Below are 24512 nucleotides of genomic sequence, written 5' to 3' on the forward strand. Positions count from 1 at the left end.
TTCAAACAAATTGCATAAAAATGTTCAAATAATCTGTTAACAGGACAACCAAAGGGTGTAAGCTCTTCAATTTAGGATAGGAAACTTATTGCTGAAGGTAACATTTGCTTGCCACAGTGACATGTTGCTCGAGGTGAAATCATTGTGTGGTTTCTTTAGATGAAGTTTCTGATTGGTTAAACTCTGGATGTAACATTAAAGAACATAAAACGCTTTTATCATAAACTTTCCCCATATGCTGAACCTGATAAGACACGTAGACCTGAAAAGCTACAATCTGCAACGAGAGTGACTAAAATACACTGCACAGAAATCTATTTGTGTAGATTGAAAGGTTGGTTTGAAAGTGGAAGCGCAGTGACACTTCTCTTCAGGGCGGCTGACGACGGAACAGTCTGCTGTGAGACGAATGATGGCAACAGGAAGTGTGCAATTTACCGTCATCATGCCAACGAAGTCATACAAGTAAATAATGTGTGAAAGGAAGTGTCAGCAGCCGGAAACAGAGGCCAAGAGCAGTTTAGCATTTAAAGAGGATGTTCTTCAGATTTAGTCTGGATGCTGCAGGTCAGAGGGAGAGGGCTCTTTTTTTTTTCTTTTTGACTCACTTTTATTCATAAATAACATTTCTACCAGTCGGTTCCTTTAACTTCTGTTTCAGTGGAGACAAATAGTAAGGATCGCATTTGGCTTGTTCTTGAAGCGCCATCTGCTGTTCAAGGCCCGAATTGGACAATCTATTGTTTTCTACAAACGACACGCTTACTGCAGCTGGACAAAACATCCTTGAAGTAAATTTAAAAAGAACTGAAAAGAATTCTTTGGAGTCCCCAGAAAAACAAACAAATAAAAAAAATAATTTGCAGCTTTAGTTGGTTTTCATACAGTTCCAACCTTTTTCCTTGTTTTAAAATAATTGAATACCTGGGACTTCTCTGAGAAACTGGCTGTAGGTGAGAACCTTTCATCAGATATTTCATACAAACTTGCAATTAATGGGGAATTGAAGTTCTATTTTTGACACCATTTTTAGACATTTTTATAGTTCTTCAGTATTATTTTATTTTGATGGTAGCCTACAAACAGCCAACAATTGTTGCATACTGGACTGAGTCAAAACGGTAAAAAAACAAGCGAGCTCACACCTCCATGTTGGAATCCACCATGATGGATATTATTCAGTTTACATAAAAAGGAACAAGTTATAATTTACAAGGCTCCGCTCTCTAATGTTTCCACAATAGCGGCGATCACCATTTACAAAATGTTTGTACATACAGTATTTACTTGAGAAATCAGATTTCTCTGTTTTGAAGTTGGAATTCCAACAATGTTGAAGTTGATAAAGTCCAGTCAGGAAAATGAAATTCGACTAATTATCAGAGTCCATGTCACTGTCTCCTCCGATGGATCGGAACTCCTCGCTGTCTTCGTCTTCGCTCAGCTGGGCTTGGGACAGGACAGCCGGGCCTCTTCTCCGCGCTTCATCTTCCTCGTCTTCCTCCTCCTCCTCGCTGATGCCGTACTCTTCGCCGTTTCCCATGCTTGACGGCGGCAATTGACTGCGACTCTCCGTCTCCTCGTAGCTGCCGTAGCTGAGAGAGACGAAAGGGAGAGCAAAACGCAAACATTTAAAACGACTTTCTTGGGTATTAAGCTTTCGAAAGTGAGAAAAGACATCCATTTATTGTTTTACCTGATGTTGCTGTCTTCCATGTGTTCATTACCAACCCCTTCGTACGACATCATGCTCTCATCCTGCTCCATGCCCATGCGGGCCGTATCCTGAGCTCTCCGCGGAGGCGCGGGTCGGATATCCACCTCCCTCTCAGAGTCGCTGCCGCTTTCCGAAAGCTGAATGCCTGCATGGAAACACAACACATCAACACACAGGCAGGGAAACGCAAAATACATCGACACACAGGCAGGGAAACGCAACACGTCGACACAGAGGCAGGGAAACGCAACACATCGACACACAGGCAGGGAAACGCAAAATACATCAACACACAGGCAGGGAAACGCAACACGTCGACACACAAACAGGGAAACTTTAAGGTCACAAGCAAAATCCTAAATTTAAGATGCAACTGTTGAAAGGCAATGAATATAAGCTGTTAAAATACAGCGCCTTGCAAAAGTATTCAAATGCCAAGAAGAGGGACAATTACAAAAATATATTTATATCTCAAATGTGTGGAGTGCATTGCATAGTCCGTGATAGAATCCAGTCCAGTTCAAGTACTTTTGACAGAGTTTCTGATGAACCCACCAGAGAACGGGTTGTCCCCTTCTTCGTCGCTGGCGTCATCCTCTCCGTCAGACATGAGCAGGTCCTGGTACAGCACGCTGGACTGAGCCGGGTGGTTCGACCGCCCGTGTCCTCGCTCGTCGTCGTCATGCAGCCGCCTGCGAGGCGGCAGCAACATCTCTTCATCGTCTTCGTCCTCCAGATCTCCGTCGGCGTCCTCTGCCTGGAAAGCATACAAAGAAATGAAAGTGTAAAATGTAAAATTGAGATTTCACGAGTAACAACACACCTAACGATTGGCGACTGATTTCGCCATTGATCATCCTGACAGTTGGACAAAAAAATTGGCGCAGGCTGACGTTTTTTTTAAATTAAAGATTTTTTTTATATACAATATTAGAAACACATTAAAAGATGCAAATAGACAAGGAATTTGTTTTTTTTGTTTTTTTTTATAAGAAAAACATCTTATTTTCCAAAATGCAACAACATAAGATGATTGATGATTTGTTGGAGAGGGTGCGTCTGGAGCTAAAAAAACATTTCAGCCCTTTCTGCTCGACTTAACATCAATACAGTGTAGGGGCTGATCTGTGATTATTTTTTGGATTATTAATTAGATAGCAAAAGGTGCTTGAAAAGATTTATTTCTTTATTTTTTTTTTGCAGAATTTGAAACGACTGACGCTAAATCTGCGCCACTTGAGAAGTTTTTGGTAGAACATATTCACAGACGGATTTTTTTAATAGTCGGTACACTCCACTGAAAATTAACCAGCTACTAAGTAAGTTTTGTTCCAACAAGATTAATCCCCATGGTTTCATTTTCACATATAAGTAACTGATGTTTCTTACAGGAGCAGGAGTCTTGGGCTTCCCGTCGTCTTCTTCCTCGAAGCCCTCGATGTCCACATCCGAGTCCTCCTCTCCTGGTCTCCTCATGTGCCGTCCCTGAGAGCCAGAATGAAACGAAAACAATCACCAACAGACCAGATATGCTGAATTGAAAGCATATTATATTAATAAAAAAAAAAAAGCTTTGTACTGGACAACGTTTTTGGTAAGCAGGTAAAACAAATTGCCCGATGCTCTGAGGAAAGTCTGAGGAGAGGTGGCATGTGTCTCCCTCCGTACCTGCCCCCCTCTCTTCTCTGGAGCAACCAACAGAGGTCCCTCAGAGAAAAGGCTGCTGGGCTCTCTGGGTAGACTCCCTGAAGCCACGCTGTCAAACAGATCAGCAGGCTGGCCAACACCACACACAGTGGCATACACAAACAAAGAGAAAGGAAATGAAGGCAGGAGTGAAGCACAGGAAACACGTTGGAAAGTGGGGGCACGGGGAAGGGAAAAAAAAGGAGACACTGGTGAAGAAACCAAATACAACGTCACAATCTGGAGGGGAGCGCTAGTAGAGCAAAGAAGTCAGAAAAAAAGGGCAGGAATAACAGTGAACGATGTAGCAAGGAATCTACTGCATGTACGACTGTGTACGATTCTGTCCTCTATGCCGGCGACCTAACCGGGCTGCGGACGCGCTCACCTGCGGCGTGTACGGCCCGGGTGTCATTGGGTCCAGGCTCTCCAAGTCTGCGGCGTCCAGAGCTGCCTCCTTGGCCGTAGAGATGTCCTTCTCCAGCTGGGTCAGGTGCTCATCGTACTGAAAAGACACAAAACGCTATTTCAGTGAAACGTCCACCCTCCGGTGTCAACCGTTTCGAGGAAAGAAAAAAAAAAAGTAAAATGTTAAAGAGTTAAAATCAAATTTCAACTTCCCCTAAAGTGATGCTTGTGTGACAAGAAAAACAAAACAAACAAACAAAAAAAAAACAGGATTCAATCACATTGTACGTGACAAAAATGATTCCTTTTACTTAACAAAAAACAGAAAATACAGGAGAGAATAAAAAAGGAGGGATTGATGTAAGACATGTTTCAATGGATAAATAAATGCACAGAAAAGACTTAAACACCCTCCCTGGCAAAGGGAATAAAGTTTGGGGATCCGATACTTTTTCATCAAAATTCAGACGTTCCCAGACTGTATGGGAATCCTAAAGCTAATCCTCACTTCATTCACAATTCAACACAAAACCTGAAACTCTTGTGTTTGATCTTAAAAAGATCCCTAGAAGATTTCATCACTGGTTTCTACACGGAGATAATATGTATAACAAACAAAACGTACCTCTGCTAAGGTTCCTTTGCACACATTTACAATCTCCAGGGCGGTCTTGGTGTACGGACTGTCTGGACCTGTTCAAAAGGCTCATTCTGTTACATGTTGTTCTACACAAAGTCAAAAAAACAAGACAAGAAAAAAAACAAAACAAAAAAACAAGCACCGTTGTATTTGATGCTGTTGGCGTGGATGAGACTGACATCTGAGAGGAATATTTCCCGATTCTGGTATTTATGCTTGGAGATGTTCTGCAGAGCAAAAAAAAAAGAAAAAAGGAACGACAGCAGGATTTTAGTAGTTTGATTTCCTTATAATGTTGACACTTTTTAAAATTACAGTCTTTATGTTAGTGTCTCACCTTCCGGATAGTCTCCAGATCCATAGGATTTACAATAACCTTATAATAATCCGGCACAAACTTTTTATTGACGGGATGGTGAAACGGCCACGACTGTGGAAGGAAACAGTGAGAGAGGAGGGAAGAAGTGAGAATCAATCCTATCACGGATCCAGCACTCTGTATATTGCTTCTAGTAAGAAAGAGCAGAGCAGACTCACATCAGGAACCACCATCATTTTCTGGGTCACAATGTTGTCCAGGATGAAGGAAAACGCCACCTGGTCGTCGTCATCCAGAAGGGGGTTGATCGCTTTCTCCAGCCTCACCAGCCGATCCTCTTTCTGCCGTCACAGGCAGAAATGTGGTGGTTATGGCTGAAACTAACGGTATTGTAAAGACGTACTGGTTCTAACTCACCTCTTTCAGCTTAGCATCACACAGGTCAAGCATGGACTGTGCCACTTGTGTAATGGGATGTTTCGCTCCTGGTGGGGGGGAAAAAAAACAAAACAAACACACAGATCAATCTCAGAACACTGACGGGGAAAATTCGAAGGCACGTGAAGAGAGTTTTGAATCCCAAGTCACCGTTGTAGGTGGCGCTGTTTTTGACGATGAGCTCCACGGCCTCCCGGAACTCCTCCCTCGACGGGTACATCCGCTTCCGCACGTTCTCCCTCAGCGTCTGCAGGTCCATGGGCCGATTGATTATCTTGTAGTAATCCTTGACGACCTTGGCGTTGACCGGCGTGTGGAAAGGGTACGTCTGGATTTAGAGGAGGGGAATGGTTTTGATGAGCCTGGGCGGGTGGAAACACAAACTAGAGCATGTTTCTGAGCTCTTACGTTGGGGTGATCCCGCATGTCGTTGATGATTCCCTCCAGCACCGATGAGAGGGTAACCATGGGGTCAGTGCGTCTGCGGTGGATTGCCTTGTGTGGTTTCTGTTAAAAGAAAAAAAAAAAAAGAAAGAAAAACAGAGTCAGAAAAATACGCCAGAGCTTCTTATTACCAGGAAACTTGACTTTCAACAATATCCACGTAGCGGCCAAATGGTTTCGTCTGGCTAAAAACAAGAAATCAAAACTCGTGCAAACTTAGCCAGCCAGGACAGGCAAATTGAAGGCAGCTAACAAAAAATTAGTTTCAAAGGAAAATGATACGTACTAAACACAGTGCCTTTTTCTTTAACCAAAAAGCAAACGTTTTTTTGCTTTTATTTTAACCCCATAGTATACTGTACATGTTCGCGATTACTTCAAAAACTTCAGACGCCGGTATATCAATCTTCGCGGAATGAACAACGTATGAACCAGATATCATATCATGTTTTGTCGAATGAGTAGAAAGAACATTTTTCATTGAGAAATTTATAAACTCCAAAAATACAGGGAATAATATGTTTTTTTTTTCCCCACCAGGGGGTCTTTTTGTGGGCTCTAGCGTCCCTTATATGACAGTAGGCTGACCGGAAACGGGGAGGGAGAGGGGGGAAGACGTGGCAAATGTCGTTGAGTCCGGAAATTGAACCCGCGATGGCCGCGTCGAGGACTGAAGGCCTCCAAACGTGGGCCACGCTGTCCCCTACGCCACCACAGCACGCCCGGAACAATATGTTTTAACAGGACATTCCTGTTTAAAAATGGCTTTTTATTTTTCTTTTTTTTTGCAAAAATATTACTTCTTTTGATTGTTTAATCAAAATATTGTATTTACATTAGTCTTGAGCAGGTACAAAACTTTGGAATAAAAATTTTTTGGACTTTTAAAGTTAAAACAAAAAACAATAAAAGGAACTGTAGCTAAAGGGAACTTTAAACTTGACAACTTCAACGGTGTGCAAAACGTTTTGACTCCACTGCTCTGGGGCCATCTTGGACCAAAACCTTTCCTTTAACTCATATACAGACTCATGGTCAAAAGTTTACAGTGTGACAGTTTTTTATAAACTTTACAATTTCAGTTTTTGTAGAGCCTCTGTTGCTCTAGATAAATTGCAATTAGTAGCAAAGTTAATAAAAATTAGTTTAATATTTTGTGGTCTTTTAATCCTTTAACCTATTTGTGTATCACTTTCTTCTCTGGATGATAGCCTTTAAATTATTCAGTTTTAATTTATTGTTTTGATTCCTTTATAACAATGGGTTAGTTTTGGTCAGTCCTGGGAGTGGACTGAATGTTTGATAACCGTGCTCACATTGAGGTAATCACAATGGACCGCGCTGCCAACGCGTCTCTTCTTCTTTGGTGGTAGTTGCTGCTTGGGAAACTTGAGCACCAAGGACTTTCTGCGCACCTCATCGGCACTGTTAAAGAAGAAGCAGCAGCTCACATGTATCAAAGAGGATAAAACATAACATATAAGGCATGAATATATTATGAGAATGGATTAGAAATGACATAAACAACGATCTGCTACCTTTCAATGAGCTGCTTGCCCAGTACAATCTTAGTGCCCTCCACCTTGATGAGTTCCTCATTGTCGTTGTGGATCACAGTCTTTTCCAGCTCCTCCTCCTGCTCTTCCGTCATGGCGACCGGGTTGGAGGGTGGGGCGTTGGTTTGGTAGTACAGTGGGCAAAATTTGTTGGTCCTCATGTGTCCAATGGCGCCACACGCGCCGCACTTCAGCTAGAAAAGAGACCAGAAGCAAACATTAAGGAACACGACGATAATCTATGTGATCGGCATATGCTACAAATTTAAACTATATAAACTCAAAGTGAGCTTGTAAAAAGGGAAAGAAAATGTCTATAAAACTGAATCAGCAGGCTTACTTTTACCTTGAGGTCTGGTCTCTCCTTGACCTTCTTGGACTTCTTCTCCGGAGGTCCTTTGATCTTGTCTTTCTCTTGGTTTCTCTTCAGCCTCCTGAGCTGCTCTTGAATTCGCCGGCGCTCCTTCCTCATCTCCTCTCTGTGCTGCTCATCGAAGAGGGCAAACTTTCGTCTGAAACGACACACCCGCGAAACAGAGACAGAATGAATGTGTGAGGGATCCATCTCCTCCTAAACGGACCTGAGACTCTGGGATCGAAAAGCCAAAACTCACATGAACTCGTCGTCCTTGGTGGTTCTGATCCGGGTGTAGGCGTCGATGACGGCAGCTTTACGGACCGTCTCGCAGCGCACGTATTCCTTGCCGTCCTCGTCCCTGAAGGTGCGATAGATCTTGAGTCGTCGCCCCGTAGCCGACGAGTTCAGGCTGGTGACGGAGGACGTGTCGTCGTCTTTGTGGGAGCTGGTGGACAAGGCACTGGCTACAAAGGGAGGGATGATCACACGAGAAGTTTAGAGACGCACGTTTCGGCAGGTGGAACGGGTTCTTGTTCAGCTGAAACGCTCGTTTGCTCACACAAGCCTCTGCGGCGCTCCTTGCGTCCCTTGTTGTCACGATCGCTCTCCTCGCCCATCAGCATCCTCTGCAGTTCCTTCCTCTCCTGCTCCTCCCTCTCGCGGGAAAGCTGTGAGCTGGTCTTTTTATTCTGCAGCATGTTCTCAATGTTCTTACCCATCTCCTCAAAGTCGCTATCTTCAGCTGAACTGCTGTCTGTGTCTGTGGACAACACCTCTGTGGACTCCAACACTCTGCCATCGAGAGGTGAAAATAATAATAATAATAATAAAAAAAAACTTAAAACTTGCACAGGGAGATAATAGGAGGTAATAAATATGATGCTACGAAATAAGCCCCACTTGTTCTGCAAGTCAAAGATCCTCTGGCACTCCTCCTTGTAGCGCTCCTGGTGTTCGGCGACAGAGAAGCGGGAGCCTCGGGCGAACTTGCTCATCGGGCCTTCGCCTGAACGTGCCTGCTCCGTGGACATGGTCCTCACCACGTCAATAACCTCCCAACGGGAAAGCTTCTTGATCTGACACAAGAGCAACAAAAAGGATTGCTGAAAGATGGAGCAAAAAATACCACTCCCAGAGAAAACAGCGTGGCGGCAGCGTCATGATGAGTGGTTGTGCCAAGCTGAACATGGCACTCGGCAGTTCCAGTTCTGTATGAGTAACTGTATGTTTTGAGTAAGCACCTGCCAACAAACCAGACATAATTTGGTTTTTACCTCTTCCTCCGGCACACCAAATTTGCGAAGGAGCTGCTTGGCGTTCTTCAGAGAGAGCCTCCTCAGGTCAGCGTCCGTCCCCGTCACCGTCTTTTTAACCGGCTGTGGCTCTTTGTCATCCTGATGGAAAACAAAAGACAAATATATGGAAAAAAAAAAAAAAGGCAGAAAAAATGGTATCATTTGGAAAAAATGATACCAGGATGACAGGAATCTACTTCAGAAAACTGACTTTTTGTTGAGTGGGCTTGTTTGGCACTTTCACATATGAGAAACCTTCTCCGCAGCCGGTGGGATCTGCCACTCCCGTGACCTCCAACAGACACTTCCCCTTCATGGCGGAGATGAAGGCTCTGGTTGTGTTCCAGGGAGCCGTCCGCACCTGCGGTCCATGACACAGAGTTAGTGCGAAAATGGCGCTTTGCTTCCTCTCGTTTCAAACGTCATCAAGCACCTCGTCGTCGATCTTCATTTGAAAATCCTCTTCGTTCTCCTCTTCTGGAGCAAAGAAAGATTTCTCACCATACCCGGCATCCTGCAATGGATGCAAAACACAAAGTTAAACACAATATAACATTTACATTTGTTCTGTGTTCCCCCCCCCCCCCCAAGGTGGGGTAGCCATTATTACCTTAAGCCTCTGCTCTGCTACCAGCATGCTGTAGTAAGCGCAGCACTGCTCTGGAGAAACCATGGCTCTGATTTCTTCTTCTGTGGGCAACCTGAAGTCAGGCTTCAGCACCCACCAGTTTGAGTCCATCCCTGACACGAAGACAAGACACTTGGGAGTTTTCCTGTACTGGTAACGTTCCCGTGATCTCAGGACAGAGTGTTAAAGGCAAAGACAAACATCACAATCTTTTTACTAGCTTTCCAACTAAACTCCAGACTTTTCTCCACTTCTAGACCTTCTAGACAATGAGGCACTCCACTTCTAGACCTTCTAGACCTTCTAGACAGAGGCAATGGACCTTCAGTCCATTGCCTCTGTCAATTCTTTTTTTAAGTATAAATGAAGGTACGCTATGAATATACGACAGATATTTCCAGATATCAAGATTTTGGAAAAAAATAAAATAAAATAAAAATACAACAAAAACTAGAAAGAGATGGAAAGACAGCCAAATGAACACGTAAGTAAAAAAGTCCCTGTCTCTCGCTCCCATTTCTGATCAACACTACAAACCATGTGTGAATGTCTAACACTTTTCCTCCCAAATTCAGTGTGTCTGTGTGTGTGTGTGTGTGTGTGTGTTACCTGTACGCTTAAAGTCAGCGCAGAGCTTGAGCCGCTTCCTGATGCTGCTCTCTGAGTGCGAGGGAAAAGCTTTCTTTATATCCTCCATGCGGATTCTCCGAGGACGGTCTTTGCTCTTCCAGAACAAGCGGTAAATGAACACCTGCAGGGAACGCAGACGACCTTCAGCGACATAAAGAGGTGAGGTCAACGCGGCGCGACGAGATGAATGCGCCAACCTGCAGGAAGTCTCTGATGTGAGTATTGGCACGTTTGGAATTTGGACCAGGAACCTCAAACAACGGGCACTCCTGACCGACGACGAAAATGTCCACGAGCTCCCTGATGTAGTAGCCATGTCGAGTTCGTATGACTAGGAAATCCGTCTCTGGCATCTTGTGCAGGTAGATCGGAGCACGGAAGAGGTTGTTTTCAAACGCCTTTAGGAAAACGAGAAAATTGCTGTGTGTCAGCAGGTCAGAGAGATTTGATCTGATTGTTTACATACAATCAAAAACACGGAGATGCAGACCTGAAGAAGCTGACCAGGATGAAGAGAACCAAGGAAAGGGGAGGTATGGCAATAAACCGTCTCTCCATATTTACAGTCAGGCGCTCCTGGATCCTTTCCGGGTTTCTGCAGGACACAGGAATGTTGCATTTACAAACACATTTTATACAATGACCAAGTACGAACGGACGTAAAGTCACAGCTGAAAACAAAGAAACTACTTACCCTTTTGTAGTAGTTTTTGATCTTGCTCGCCATGCCGACCTGCATGATGAGAGGCGGGTATTCCTCGCTGTACTCCGCCAGGATCAGATCCCCGTCTTTACCGGTCAAGTCCTGCGGCGTTCGCATGAAGAACATGTCTCCGCCGCCTGCCGCCTGCCGCTCCTGCTCTCGCATCTAGTCCCCAACGCACAGTATATGCATCGTTTTATTAACGAGAGAAACAAATAAACAAAAAACAAAAAAAACAACACAGACTCGTTGTATAAGTCCCTGCAGAAGACACTGAGGGGGAGCTGCTGAATTGTACTTCTCTCTGGTTTGCATTTTTATTCATTCCTGTTCCATCTGTGTTCACTAATCTGCTGAATGATCCCAGAGACCTGCCGACCCACAGATCTGTAATAAATTGGCTTCATATAAGAGAGAAAAAAAAAGATAAATTCACGTTTGTTTGAAGCAGGGCTTTCTTTACCTTGGCTTTCTTCTTGATGTGTTTGAGCAGCGGCTGAACGGCGTGCGGACCCGGCTGCGCCAAAGCTCCAAAAGAATATTTCTTCAGGGTCGGTCGATGGAACTGCCGGAGCTTCATTGGACCCATGTGAGTGGGGAAGAAGGGCTGCCTCAGCTCAAGTGCTGGAATAGAGTGCTGTGCAGGACAGAGAAAGAACTCATAAAAAAAAAAAAGAAACAAAATTTGGCAACATAGGGTTTAAGCCCATTTGATCCGTCTGGTCTCTGTTAGCTACCTGAATGATGTTGCCGCCAAACGTTCCTCTCAGGCCTTGCTGTTTGGGGTAGTAGAACTCATCGTTGGAGAGGTTCCAGGGATCTTTAACTTCAGGTTGGGACATGTTCTGTGGTTAAAAAAAGAATCTTAAAAAATGTCATGTTACAACTACAAACTTTCTCTTTTTTTTTTCTTAACAAAAACTTTAACAAAAGTCTGAACAGAAAAAAAAACACCCCCGCTCCCCCCAAAAAAAAAAAAAAAAAACAACAAAAAAAACACAACATGCATATATAGCTCAGGTGAATGCCATGTCCTGTTGGTCCTGCATCCACTGATGATCTTCAGTGATCCATAAAGGAGGCTCAGTTGTGTGTTTATATCTTAATGATAATAAGATATAAAAAATTGCATTTAGCATATAAGCCAAAGAGCGTTTTTTAAAATTTATTATTATTTTAATTTTTATCATTAGAACACCTTCTCCTACATGACATGCAAAAACAACAAGCATGACTTCCTCTTGCTATTCCTCCACAGAGATCAGATTTATGGAGTGCTGACTGAGCCAGGGATCTCTGTAGCTCCTTCAGAGTTTTGTAATTTTCTTTCAACTCAAATTAAATTACGCACAGCTTGTCTATTCACCGGTTAGGCAACTTCTGGGGGCTAATTAATCACACTGGAATTTACTCAGCGATGTTAGCGTGAAAAGGAGATAAATGGAAATAATCTCAACACTTTTCAGATGTTTCTAAAAGGTATTGAAAACCATGTACTTGGGTTCATAAAATTCCCCAAAATCTATAAGGACGTTTGATGTGACGTCACATTTAAGTGTGAAAAAACTTATTCAGCATAAATACGTCATCTTCCACCAGCAGGTCTTAGTTAACACAGCATAGAAAAAAGTCAGCTAATGCTCACTTATAGGGGTAACTGCAGTTTAGCCCTAAATCCAACACTGATAACCATGAATATGTATAGTCCCATCTGTTCTGAAAATATGTTGTGTGGCAAATAAAGTCCCTGAAGGTTGAAGAATTTCTGTCTGCTTTGGTGGACTTGCATACCTGTTGCGGCTCGTCTTTAATCACGCCGGTCTTCCCCAACAGAATCCGACTCTTCTTGATTGCCGTCTCCTTCTTATTCTCCTTTGACGGCGAATGAGACGTCGCCTCCTCCTTTTCATCGGGAATTTCTAGAAGACACAGGAGCTCAGTAAATATCCAACTGAAGTTAAACATGTTTCACAGAAGCTGAGATCGGTGAGGTTACGGTTTCTAATTCACCTAGGATTATATTCTCATCGTTGGGATCCAGTGTAAGGACCGGCGGCATGAGGAAGTGATCCATCTCCTGGTCGTCCCAGATGATGTTGTCTTCCCAGCGGCCGTACACCAACTCCTCATTGTCGATGGGAAAAATGGAAAACCACGAACAGTCTTCTTCTAGAGAGCCTGCAAAGAAACAAAACCAAGCAATAAACATTAAAGTGGAAACTATTTGACAAAATACGGTAACTGTGCGGAGGAAACTAAAAGAACACCTTGATTGTCGTGGCCACTTTTTTCCCGCTTCGAGCCAGAGATCGAGGAAGCTTTTGGAATAGGCGGAGGTATCGGTGGGACCAGCTGGGAATTGCTTCGGGTCAGACCTGAAGGATCGTAAAGTTTATGCTTTTATTCCCTTTTCATGGAACCTGGTGTTGAGAGATTTGCACCAAAAAAAAAGCTGCTTTTTTGTAACATTCCGAGGTTTATTTGTGCATATTATCCAGGCGTCTACTCTCACCCTGCTGGGCATTATAAGCGTTAGCATTGCGGGTCATGCTGGAGGGGAGCCATCCTGCCAGGCTGGCTCTCTGAGTCTTGGTTCCCTTGTGTTTTACATCTTCTCCGTTCCAGATGATATCGTCTTCCCACTGGAGCTGAGTGACCATTAGAAACAGTTCGTTCTCCAGAACTCGCCTCACTTTATCTCCATCGCCACCGTCGTCATCTACGTCCATGTTGTCGTCTTCCTTCTGAACCTGAAGAAATATAAAATGGAGAGTCACCGCTAGTCGAATAAATGTAAACCTCGTCTGTGGAAACAAACCTCTTCAGGAGGTTCTGTTACGTCTTTGGGCAGATCTTGCTCTTCAGCCTCACTGGGCTGATCTTCTTTGAGTTGGAACCCATAGTTGAAGTTGCTCCCGTCCTCAGGTACCCCCAGCATGTCGTACCAGAGCTGGGCCGGACCGTATCGCCATTCTGCTACTTTAGGTCGAGACTCTGTCTCTTTGTCCGCGTCCCCGGATGTCTGCGAGAACTTTGATTCCACTGGAGCCATCATGGTTATCTAACAACGCGTAGAAAATATGTGAAAAACGTGTTTTAAACTAGAAAGAAGTGACAAACCACTGTGAAATTAATCTTTCTTTATTTTTCAATGAGTGTGCGTCTATCTGCTGGATCTGATTTAATGTGGCAAATGAAAAACAACTGATGCAATTGGAATTTAAAACAAGTTAAGAATAATTCTTAGACAGTTTAGTTCAGTTTTATCCTTCAAGACAGTGGTCCCCAGCCCCCGGTCCGTGGACCAATTGGTACCGGGCCCACAAGAAATGATTAAATATTTCTGTTTTATGAATTATTTGAGCCTGGATTATTGAAAATTCTTTAACCGGATTCTCTCGGTTACGTCTTGCGCGCCAACATTGAGCCCTCAAGCAGCAAAATGAGTAAGAAACAGATCTGATGTCTTTGGAAAGTTTCTTTGTGAAGGGGAAAAGGTCCAGAGAAGAGACAGGAGAATGGATTTATCCCAGCAGGTGATTCCCATATTCCAAGCTCTGCATGATATGGTGACCGGCTCACTAATGAGGCAATGAAGCCTTCAAACTGCTTCTCCACTTAAAGACCAAGCACTCTGTGCATAAGCAACACTTCAGGTGTCATTGTCTCTCATCACTCCCAGATGGGACCGTCTTGTTAAAGAGAAACAAGTTCAGGGCTCCCATCAGTTTTTATCCTGAGTTAAAAATTTTTACAAAAGTAAAATGTTCGTTTTTGTGGCGCATTTGTATCTAATTTTGAAGGGATATGTAAACGTTACCATAGCGACCAGAGTCAGAGAGCGTTAGGGCAGCGGTCGAGACGAGATGAGAGGAGTAGAGCTTTTGAGTTTTAGGTCTGGTTCACACGGCACGATTTAAGGATTATGGGCCGATTTTCCAAACTTCTGTGACCACAGAGCCGATAAAAGTCCAACAGGTTCGATCGGTTCGTGTGTCCAGCCACACGGCAGGAGCAACACACCACACATGAACCGATTCCAGAAGAAAATCCAGTAAAATCCCCAACATACCATACGTGAATTTAGAATAATCAAACACGGATGACGATGTAGAAGCAGTAGTGATAGTTTGTGGACTCATTTTAAGCGATAAAAGACGTAACAAAAAGAAAAGGCGTTTGATAAAAGAGGAGGGAGCAGCCGCTCTATTTGCTGCACTACGATTTGGAGGAGAGTTATTTTTTTGTAGTTAACATTTTTAACTTTAGCTTGCCAACATACAGAAGCCTTATCTAACGATTCACTCCCCTCCCCACCAGGCTGCAGTAAAATAGCCAAGTCTTGACCGTTACGCGGTGATAAAAAGGTTGGGGACCACTGCTTTAAGATAACTTTAAAATAACTCTGGAAAAATTAAGAAAACATTTTTTTAATCCTTAAAATAACTTCAAAACTCATAAAAACATTCAAAAACTAAGAATAAACTACAAGACCTTGTAACCCGAACGCTTTACCTCATCGTCAGAGAGACACTGTTCTGCGGGTGGGGGGAGTGCGTACTCATAAATCCATCCAGACTTTTTCTCCTGACTTGGTTCTGAGGCGTCTTCCTCTGGCGGAGGAGTCCCCGGCTGAGGGTCTCTGTGTTTCCGCTTCTTCTTCCTGCGGGCGCTCCTCCAAACTGAAGGCATGTTCTTACCAGGACCGAACAGCCGTAAAAACCTAAGAACCTGACAGAAAATTTAAAAAGAAAACCCTCTTAGACTACATGTTTCATTTCAATTTAGTTAAAAAAAGACTCTCAAACAGCAACAGATTTATTTTACGCTTGAAAAACTGATTTACCTTGCCGGGCTTAAACTCTGGAAAGAGCTGTGTGACACTTGGTAACGCCTTGGCAGCATCCTTCTGCATGATGCCCGCAAGAGGAAGGGTGAGTCTGTCCGGAGGCCCTAGAACTCCTGAACCCTGGCAGGGCCGCTCCGTCTCTGACTCAGAGTCTGAAGAGCTGCTGAAATCTACCTTATCGGCAGTGGAGGACGGTGCAATAATGGAGGGCAAGATGATGCCATCGCCCTCTTCCCCAACTGCCAAATACAGAGGAAAATTAAAGTTGGAGTAAAGTAATAATCCAACTTTAATAGAAGCACAAGTTTTTTTTTTGCAGACAGCCCTTAAAAATCTATTTTCTAATTTCTTTTTACCATTTGTACCGGCGGGCGATTCTTCTTTCTTAGCTGGAGTAGGAAGACTAGGCGGTGGTGGAGGAGGCATAAGCTTCGAGTCAATATCCTCACAGTCGGCATCATAATCATCCTCGTCATCTTGGAGGAAGGAGTTTAAAGACGCGGTTACACACCAAAAAATAGAGAGTAAACAATAAGATTAAGAAAACAAACAATAAAGGTATCGTACCGCCGCAACAACTAACAAAGTAAAATTGTTTCTCATATTTTAACTTTGGTCTGTTATAAAGAAATTTGGTTTTTGATGCCAATAAATTACATGTCAGAGCAGAATGGCTGTTGAAACACAATCCTAAATCAAGATTTAGGATTAAATCAAGATTTAGGATTAATTTATAACATAGTTTACAAGTTAAATACTGCAGAAAATCGTGTAACTTAGAGTTTTCATGAGATGATATGCAATTACATTAAATTATATGGGATCTAAGCTCAGTTGTGATTATTTATCTCCATAATTCCACAACAGTCTGTGATGACAAAAATAATAACAACTATTGAGCATAGCGTTGTGACACTGTTTGTTTATGGGCAGAAAATAGAGATAGAAGGGAAATAAAAGAGAAATCTGGGGGTACAAAAATGGAGCTGAAACTGATATGATGGAGCCTTAAGATGATCACCTGTTTTCCTGTTGGGCTGCAAAGACCCCATCGCCTGATGGTACTTTTTAGTCTCATCCTCAGCAACCTCACTGATGTCAGAATAGTCCACTGCATCGTCTGTGCTTTTCACCCAACCTGCAATAGGAGATACAAAATATATGGTAAATATACCACACCTGGTTGCTGGTCATAGTCTTGCCAAGCGCTACCATCATTCATACTCACCCTCTGAATCCACGCTTACAGATTCTCTGTTTTCCTCCTTATTCTCGCTCTCATTGGCCGTGATCTCGGTGATAAGAGAGCCCAGACCCAACGTCCCCAAACCAGCAAGATGCTTCTTGGACTCCTGGAGCATGACAATAAGCAAATCAGAGACAAATATTCCCTAAAAACTGGGAAAATACTCACATACAGAGTATAATATTGTAACAATAAGTCTTGAAAAGCCTCACATTGTCTAAGACACTGTCTCCCTCTAACTGTCCATCTTCATTGATGTTTCCAAACAGGAAGCCAGTGAGGGAAAAGGGTCGGTCCTGGTCTTCATCGCTGTCTGAATCAGACATCCTGCAATAAGAATAATGACATTATAAACACGCTTTTCATCCTCAAACTCTGTCAGGTACACAGCTAAACCGAAGGTACGTAAGCTATGCAACAATGACTATGTTTTACACGTTAGTGTTCACGTTACAAGACCGGTACTGTATTTAGCGAAGGGAATTATGTTGTACTTACCTTCTCTGGTTCTTCTTGAGATTGTATATGTTTTGTTTTGGTATTTTCACTGCATGCTAACACAGGCAGCTAAGCGATAAAAGGTTTAGCTAACGATGGTTAAACTCAAAAAGCTGTAATACGTAAGCTAAAAGCTATGCTACTATGCATGTTTCCCTCCGTGCCTTGGTTAAATTGGCCAGGTTATGATAAATAATGTTAATGTATTTAACAAAACCGCGACACAACCCGATTAGATACGAAGTTTTGTTTTTATTTGTGCAACACAGTGAAGCTGTCCACAAACGAGCGGAAACCTTACAGCAACCCGGAAGAACAGCGTGACGCGTTTACGGGCTACTCGGAAGATTTGTTGATTTTTCTGTTGAAATTTCTGTTTAAACACAAGGAGTGAAATAGTGAAGTAAAGAATATGATCAATAAAGTAAAAAATAAATAAATAAAAATGTTTGATGGAGTCGACCTATTTCGCCTGTCAGAAATTGTGTATTTGAGTCTGGTTTGTGGGCCATTTTGGTAACTGATGTCCACCCCAAAGCAGCTTCTTTTTCGTTCTCATGCCACTTTGCAACTAAGTTGATGGTATTTCTGAAGGCATTGTCCATTTGTGCCCAAATTTTAATCCTCTGCAATCAGTCTTAGCAATTTTCGAGAAATGGCTTCTGCCTCCCTGAGTGGCCTTACAGCCCGCGTCGGTGGAGGACTAGCTCTGTGACACGCTTACCAGCATCTTTACAAGTCTTTTGCTTTTGTTCTGGGGTCAGTATGCTTTTCAAACTTAAACATGTTAATCTCTGGATCACAGAACTCGTCTCCTTCCCAAATGATATCACATATTTGTCATGTCATATTAAGCATGGTTAACAAAGAGTTTCTAGAAGTTTTGAGTAGATAATGTCACCAAAAAACCCTCAACTTAATTTGTTTTACATACATTTTAGTGGTGCAAATATCTGTACACCTCTAAATCGTTTGAAATGCCAGGAATAGTTGTACAAATCATAGAAAACGACTGTGTGTAAAGCCGACTGTCATTGGACAGCTTCATATTAGCTATGAAGTTAGACAGCTAACATGAAGTTAGCTAGCTAATGGTCAATAAAACAAGCACACAGCAACAGTTTAGCCAGTTTAATAGTTTTAAACACTTGAGTTTTGAAAAAAAGTACAAAAGTGATCCTGAACGCCACAGTATGAAACCAACCCAGTAATGTAGGGTGATAGGTGTGTTCCTTTAAAAAGCATTTTCTACAGACAAGTGTATTTCAACTGGCCATACTATACACATAATGTACTCACTAAAACAGATAGAAGCAATAGTTTAAATACAATGGCTGAGCCCAGAAATACATTTGAAAGTTATCCTTAAAAAAGTAATTAAAAGAAGAAGGAGAAAGAAGTTTCACCACAACATTATTCTGGTCTCTGGCAGTAAAATCATGCAGTGTTATAACCGTTCCAGTACAGCACTACAGCTGTCACACAGTGAGAAAATGGGAGGCCAAAAGGCCTCAGACAGCCATTCAGAGTGCTCACTGGTTGTTTTTCTTAGTCGGTCCAGGGATTTCTCTGCTGTTTGACGGTAACCCAGTCGGCATTTGCATACATGGTAAAGTTTCACATAATTTCTGTTAATGAGCGCTCATCTTGCATCCACTTAGAAAAATATAACTGATGATTGCTATTGAAGAAACCCCCAGAATGTGGGCTATTGTCCCAGTATGCTGAGAAGAAATAATAATAATAATAATAATAATAATAATAAAAACCTGCTAAGAAATACAGCTGAATAAATAAATGCATGACATCCATTCAAATCAAGAGTCACCAGAATGCTCTCCACATTAGCACACCAAGCTTGTTTTGTTTTGGCCCGGCAGTGGTAGAAACAAGGGCTTCATCCGCCACGCCATCTAAAGTTGAAGCCCTCGAGGCAATTTTGCCACGACACACCTAAAATACGCTGCTTTTTAGAGGATGGTTTCTTGAATGTAACAGCTGGTTTCCTTTTGCAGCATGGCTTCTGGCTTCAGCGTCGTACGAGGCAATCAAAGTAGATGGCAATGAGGAAACACAGGAGGGAGACTCTCACAGTGTTACGAGAATGAAGCCGCTCTTCGTCGTTAGCCGCTGACCGGCCTATTGTTAGGGCAACAGCAGTGAGCTTCCAGTCCGGTCAAACTTTTTGCCCTTCGAGAGGGCCGCCACTTGTTTCATCAGCTCCCTGTTCTTGGACTGTGGAAAGACACAAACAGTGAAATCAGAGTGGATATATTTCTCTCCAATTCTGGATGCGACTCAAATAACCAAACATAATGGCCATTTCTAAGATATGATGTGCAAATTCGATTATAAGAACAAACTGATAATTGGTTTCCTCATTGTATTCATAAAAGATGTAACCGTATACTGTCAACAATAATTTAACGATGTATCGCGACACAGATACAAGTCGGTTGCTGATAAAGACACAGATAAAGTAGTAACAACTATAGACTATTTTTCCATTCCATTTCCTTTCCATAAATCTGTCAAAGTTTGGGAATCCGGATAATTTTCCATTTCCTTAGTGTTTTGCTGAATTTAATTCTACCTCCAAGAAGCTAAACTTTTTTTTTTTTTGCATTTTGTCTGGTAAAATTTTAATGGAAAATTAAAACCCGATAACGGTGTCCAAACCTAACAACATTCGAATTCTCAGGTTGTATTAAATAATGCCATGTGATAGTTGGTGACAGTAATATGATTTAAATGATCCTTTTGATATCAAAATGAGAAGGATTTCAAACTACATTTCTTCACCTCTTCCTCCCCTCCAAGTCTGATCTGGTGTAAACATCACTCCCTCACAAGAAAAAAAAAAAAAGTTTCTTTATACAAACTAATAAAGTATAGTTGAATTTTTGAACTGTTAATGCCTATAATCTATGATAAAATGACAAAAGAAAAACCTTAGACATTTGTCAAAGTGTGAGCATAAAGGGCAACACAATGTTGAAAATGTGAACCCCTTTGTTGCACATGCGGATTTGAGATGCAAAGCTTAAAAATCATGTAGAACAGCAAGTTGATAACTGTACTGAGATCTGAGTTCAGTTCCTAAAAAACATGTTCCAAGAAGACTTGGAACATGCTTAGCCTTGAAGCTTTCCAAAACCTAGCTAGGATACGCTAAAAATAACCAAAACAACAGCTTGAGATCGAACCACTTCAGAGCACGGTCGTACACCAACTTCCCCACCTGCTGTTGCTCCATGGCCTCTTTGTGCGATTTCTCCATTTGGTTCATCTTAACTCTCATATTTGACTCCTGGTACTGAAAGTCTGCTTTAAGCTCTGTGAGCTACAGGGGGGGAAAAAAATGCAACATTTAATTAGCAGATTAAAAAAAAAAAAAAAAGAGCAGAAACTCAGAGCAATGACTGAATAATTAGTGCTGGAGTTCATCTATGGAAGACGACTCACCTTTCGATCCTTCTCCAGAATGGTCTGATCCCTCTGCTGAAGAAGCCTCTTTAGTGACATAACTTCCTCTTTCAGCTGGCTGATGAGAATGAAATTGTCTGTTCCACCAGAGTCCATGGACTGGGTGATTGAACTACTGTTGGGATGAACAAGCAAACAAATAAAAGAAAAAAAAAAAAAAGCTCCTGAATGTGAGGGACAAATATTATGCAGCTATAAAGTTGAGCTTAAATGACAACACTGGAGCTACCTGTCCCCATTGGATGGCTTCAGCTCCAGTTTTGGTTTCTTCTTTGGAGTCTCCTTCTGGATTGAAGACGATTTATGGCTGCAAAAGCAAAGAGGAAAACCGAATTGTGAATATTTAAACATCATTTTAATGGCTGTTGTGCAACTTAGCGGACTTGAAGTTGCTGTACCTCTGCTTCCAAAGACCCGGCTCCTGCTCAGGACTCAAGCTCCCACTCAGTCTGTGAAAGATGGGTAAACTTAGCAAACTGCACTTCATGGTATAAACGTTTTACTCCAACTGTAGTGGAAGAATGATTTTCAGACAAAAATACTGACGATGGCTGAAAGTTAGCCATTTTCAGTACTGGCGATATGTCTTAAAGTGAAGCACAGATATGTAAAAAACTATTTAAAAGAAAACTTTGTGCCATTAATTCAAGTTGAAAGTGAACAAGTAAAAACTAAAACTCTAAAGCAGACAACAGGATGTCTCTACAGCAAAGTTGCTCTACTTTTTCCTTCAAAGTTTTCAACATCTGCCATGAAACATGCCGATTTTGGAAATGCATCATAGTTAAGGTAAAGATCTACATTCTCTAGCAAATACACACAGAGATTGGAAGGCTAGCCACGCTAATCGCTAACATAACATGAATTACTGCCTTATAGTTTTGTTTTTGTCTCATCGTGTTTTGTCATTTGTATATTCACCGTGTTAATTTTAAAATACTGGTAAATCTGTTTTCAAGTCCACACTCTCTCAAACAAGTGGCGCAACATCGACTCTGGTCTTGATAATTACTGAAGAAAGACCAGAAAATAATACTTCTTTTTTTTTTTAATGCTACTCTTATTTTTTTCCTACGTTTCCATTCTTGGGGAGAAACCAGAATCGCGCACAATCGAAATCTTGCCGGGTAAAGACATTTATGAGAACTGGAGACAAAGTTCAGATTGGTGAATCTCTACTGTCTAGAAGTGACAACTTGTTGGCAGACATACTTGTGGTGGGAGCTGCTGTGTCTGTGCTGGTGGTGGTGATGATGATGGTGATGCGATCTGGAGTGGTGGTCTTTCTCATTCAGGGAAGAGGAGTTGGAGGAGCCGAAGCCCTTCCTCTGTTCTTTAGTCTTCTGCAGGACGCGGCGGTAGGACAGAGTGCAGAGCCAGCACAGCAGCTTGCCGTCCACCTGTAGCACAAGCAAGAGAGAGTAGGTGGTGAGACTCTGCCTGTAACGAACTTGCCGCAAACTCAGACTGGATATCGCTCTAGTTTTCACCTTTCTTCTGCCTTCCTCCTTGCGGTCGAAAGCGCACTGCTGCTTGCACTGTTCGCAGGTCTGTGGGGGTCCATATTTCTTCTCTGAGTTAGTACACCGCTGGCATTTTGTCCCGATGAAGGCTGCAATGATGTTACAGTACTGGCAGGGTTTGGGCTGCAAAAACAGGTGAAGAAAAACTTTTGAAAAACAGGATATGGACATGAAACAGTCACAAGCAATTTCAATATGCGAGGTCCATTTTAAAAGACTGACGGTTTGGAGCACAAGTGCGAGAATATGGCGCAAGTTCAGGTCAACTTTGCTTTAAAACTAAATTTGGAAGATTCTACTACTCACCGTTCCGAACTGTTTGACGTTCTGGGCACATTTCTTGCAAATTGTATTTGTTTTACTGTAGAGGAACAAACGGGGTTTGAATCCACACACACACAAAAAAATTTAATCATGAATAAGAGTCAATAGAAAATAGTGGAGCCCTTCTCACCTCTCCTGCTGAAACTCAGATCTGCAGTATGTACACTTCACTATTGGGTGTGCAATACGACACTCCTGCAAAAGAAAAAGAAAAATTATGTACAGGAGGCTCCAGTTACTGGCACACGGTATAAAAATGTGTAAAGAGCCTTAAAATTCAGATTTTTTATGTTGAGATGCATTTCTATTTCCAATCTGATGGAGAATGCCTCATAGAGTCTTTATTACATCCATTTTCTTATTAATCCAGATCGACAAATCAACCTTGGTTGAATGACATGCTCTCTTGTTTTTCCCATTTTAGAAAATTGTAAGGAGTTCTTAATTTAACTTTTTTTTTAAAAGGGAGAATCTGCTAATGCACAATAAAACATCAATTTATTTTAAAGTTTTATTTTACATCTTCATGCCAGTATTTTATCTGTATACACAGTCCATCCCTCCACCCCCCTTTTTCTTTTCTGGCTCATTATCACAGGAGAAATTGTTTACTTGTTTTAAGTTGTTATCCTTCAACTTTATAAAGACAATATAGCAGGCAATTAAGGATTTAATTCTGTTAAAAACTTTGAGAGCTGTTAATCCAGAGGTGATTGGGGGAACATTAAAAAAATATCTGAAACACATTAATTTGTAGACGCTAATTAAGGGCATGTGGAAATTATACAAGGCTTAAATGTGATTTAAAAGGCCTTTAAATCTCAGCTGTACCACCATACAAGCAGCACCACAGGAGCAACACGTCTGAAAAATATGCACACCAAGTGACCCGTATAAAACAAGTGTTTATCAGGTCAGGGTGTGGTAACACCACCATAAGGCTACAATAAAATGAACATTACGTTCATGTGGACATTTTCCAAGTTGTTACATAATCTGAGCCCTTGCTAAATCTCTCCAAGGTGGCCATAACCAAACACCGGCACACAACTGCACTCCTAAGGTCGTGATTGTTTGGGTCGTCCTCCCTCTCATGCTCTCCAACCTTGCAAAGCTGCTGGCCCTGCGACAGCTCCTCGAAGGGGTACCGCTGGTTACACTTCGTGCAGGCGTACAGAGCAGACGTTGCCATTCTCGCCCCAACCTGAGCAGTCGTCCGACCTAGCCGAGGAACACCGAGGTCCAGCTGCGAACCGAACGGATTAGCTGCGCTGTTTTTACCGTCAGAGCCGCTCGCTGTTGCTCAACTGAGAGCTGGGAAAAACACACCGCGTTGGCATCCAGCGCTGGCCGACGTTAGCCCGCTCGGCTACGTAGCGCAGGGCTAAAGTCGGGCAAATACAGAAATAGCTCAGCTGGAGAGAGCGAGCGAGCGGCGAAGAACAATAAAGTCCGGATCTCCGGGCTCTCTTGCTGCGTCGTCCCGCGGCAATGGCTTCTCCTTGGCTTTTAATAGCGTCGCCTCGGAATTAATCCTTATCAACAATGAACTCCGCGGGGTTCAAGTTTCCGCTGCTCTCTCCGAGAAATGTATTTTCCTTGTGTTTTCCGTGTCTCTTTTTGTGTCATGTAACCGGAAGAGGCCGACAGCTCCCGAAGAAGGAAGGAAACCTATCGCGACACAACATCCGTCCGCGGGATTTACAGTTTGAAATTAGCTCAGCCAATCAGGGGCCCGCACAAATTTTCAGTTTTCAATATCCC

At 42.5% G+C, this 24512-nt stretch overlaps 2 protein-coding genes across 6 annotated transcripts; both read right to left on the reverse strand.

The window, feature by feature from the left end:
• Window positions 1-1036: 1036 nt before the first annotated feature.
• Window positions 1037-17729, reverse strand: taf1 (TAF1 RNA polymerase II, TATA box binding protein (TBP)-associated factor). Of its 4 annotated transcripts, none has more exons than XM_044140913.1 (41): window positions 17416-17729; window positions 17130-17244; window positions 16900-17023; window positions 16693-16809; window positions 16028-16147; window positions 15669-15910; window positions 15338-15553; window positions 13641-13883; window positions 13335-13572; window positions 13090-13197; window positions 12833-13000; window positions 12614-12741; window positions 11560-11667; window positions 11286-11459; window positions 10814-10987; window positions 10610-10714; window positions 10317-10517; window positions 10099-10240; window positions 9472-9602; window positions 9295-9375; window positions 9073-9222; window positions 8841-8960; window positions 8467-8642; window positions 8126-8358; window positions 7823-8030; window positions 7555-7720; window positions 7191-7402; window positions 6969-7077; window positions 5617-5715; window positions 5359-5536; window positions 5188-5255; window positions 4989-5111; window positions 4789-4881; window positions 4594-4678; window positions 4437-4504; window positions 3792-3908; window positions 3386-3493; window positions 3107-3202; window positions 2273-2474; window positions 1697-1862; window positions 1037-1595 (listed from the first exon to the last, which is right to left on the reverse strand). In XM_044140913.1, exons 2-41 carry the CDS (start codon window positions 17241-17243, stop codon window positions 1373-1375), a joined length of 5934 nt encoding a protein of 1977 aa, XP_043996848.1. In that variant the 5' UTR covers window position 17244; window positions 17416-17729; the 3' UTR covers window positions 1037-1372. The 4 variants fall into 4 exon arrangements, with proteins under 4 accessions (XP_043996848.1, XP_043996847.1, XP_043996850.1 ...); XM_044140912.1 differs by having other exon boundaries at window positions 7549-7720; XM_044140915.1 differs by lacking the exon at window positions 3386-3493 and having other exon boundaries at window positions 17416-17728.
• An 802-nt stretch (window positions 17730-18531) lies between these two features.
• fam76b (family with sequence similarity 76 member B) lies at window positions 18532-24426 on the reverse strand. 2 transcript variants are annotated; one of them, XM_044140714.1, is made up of 10 exons: window positions 23854-24426; window positions 22879-22943; window positions 22731-22785; window positions 22392-22547; window positions 22114-22301; window positions 21300-21350; window positions 21131-21208; window positions 20881-21013; window positions 20657-20758; window positions 18532-19650 (listed from the first exon to the last, which is right to left on the reverse strand). In XM_044140714.1, exons 1-10 carry the CDS (start codon window positions 23938-23940, stop codon window positions 19561-19563), a joined length of 1005 nt encoding a protein of 334 aa, XP_043996649.1. In that variant the 5' UTR covers window positions 23941-24426; the 3' UTR covers window positions 18532-19560. The 2 variants fall into 2 exon arrangements, with proteins under 2 accessions (XP_043996649.1, XP_043996648.1); XM_044140713.1 differs by having other exon boundaries at window positions 20881-21016.
• Between the last annotated feature and the right edge of the window lie 86 nt (window positions 24427-24512).

The sequence above is a fragment of the Gambusia affinis genome, linkage group LG15, assembly GCF_019740435.1.
Source record: "Gambusia affinis linkage group LG15, SWU_Gaff_1.0, whole genome shotgun sequence".
NCBI lineage: Eukaryota > Metazoa > Chordata > Actinopteri > Cyprinodontiformes > Poeciliidae > Gambusia > Gambusia affinis.

Excerpts from the sequence above, each read along its gene's own strand:
- taf1 (XM_044140912.1), bottom strand. The coding sequence starts at position 17,243 with ATGTCTGATTCAGACAGCGATGAAGACCAGGACCGACCCTTTTCCCTC. Across the intron at positions 10,988-11,285 it reads ACATCAAGAAGAAAGCCAAG|ATGCGAGAGCAGGAGCGGCA; the intron begins GTAAAGAAAGCC and ends GTTGGGGACTAG. Across the intron at positions 4,882-4,988 it reads AAATGATGGTGGTTCCTGAT|TCGTGGCCGTTTCACCATCC; the intron begins GTGAGTCTGCTC and ends TTCCTTCCACAG.
- fam76b (XM_044140713.1), bottom strand. The coding sequence starts at position 23,940 with ATGGCAACGTCTGCTCTGTACGCCTGCACGAAGTGTAACCAGCGGTAC. Across the intron at positions 22,786-22,878 it reads TCTGAGTTTCAGCAGGAGAG|TAAAACAAATACAATTTGCA; the intron begins GTGAGAAGGGCT and ends GTTCCTCTACAG. Across the intron at positions 22,548-22,730 it reads ACGTCAAACAGTTCGGAACG|CCCAAACCCTGCCAGTACTG; the intron begins GTGAGTAGTAGA and ends CTGTTTTTGCAG.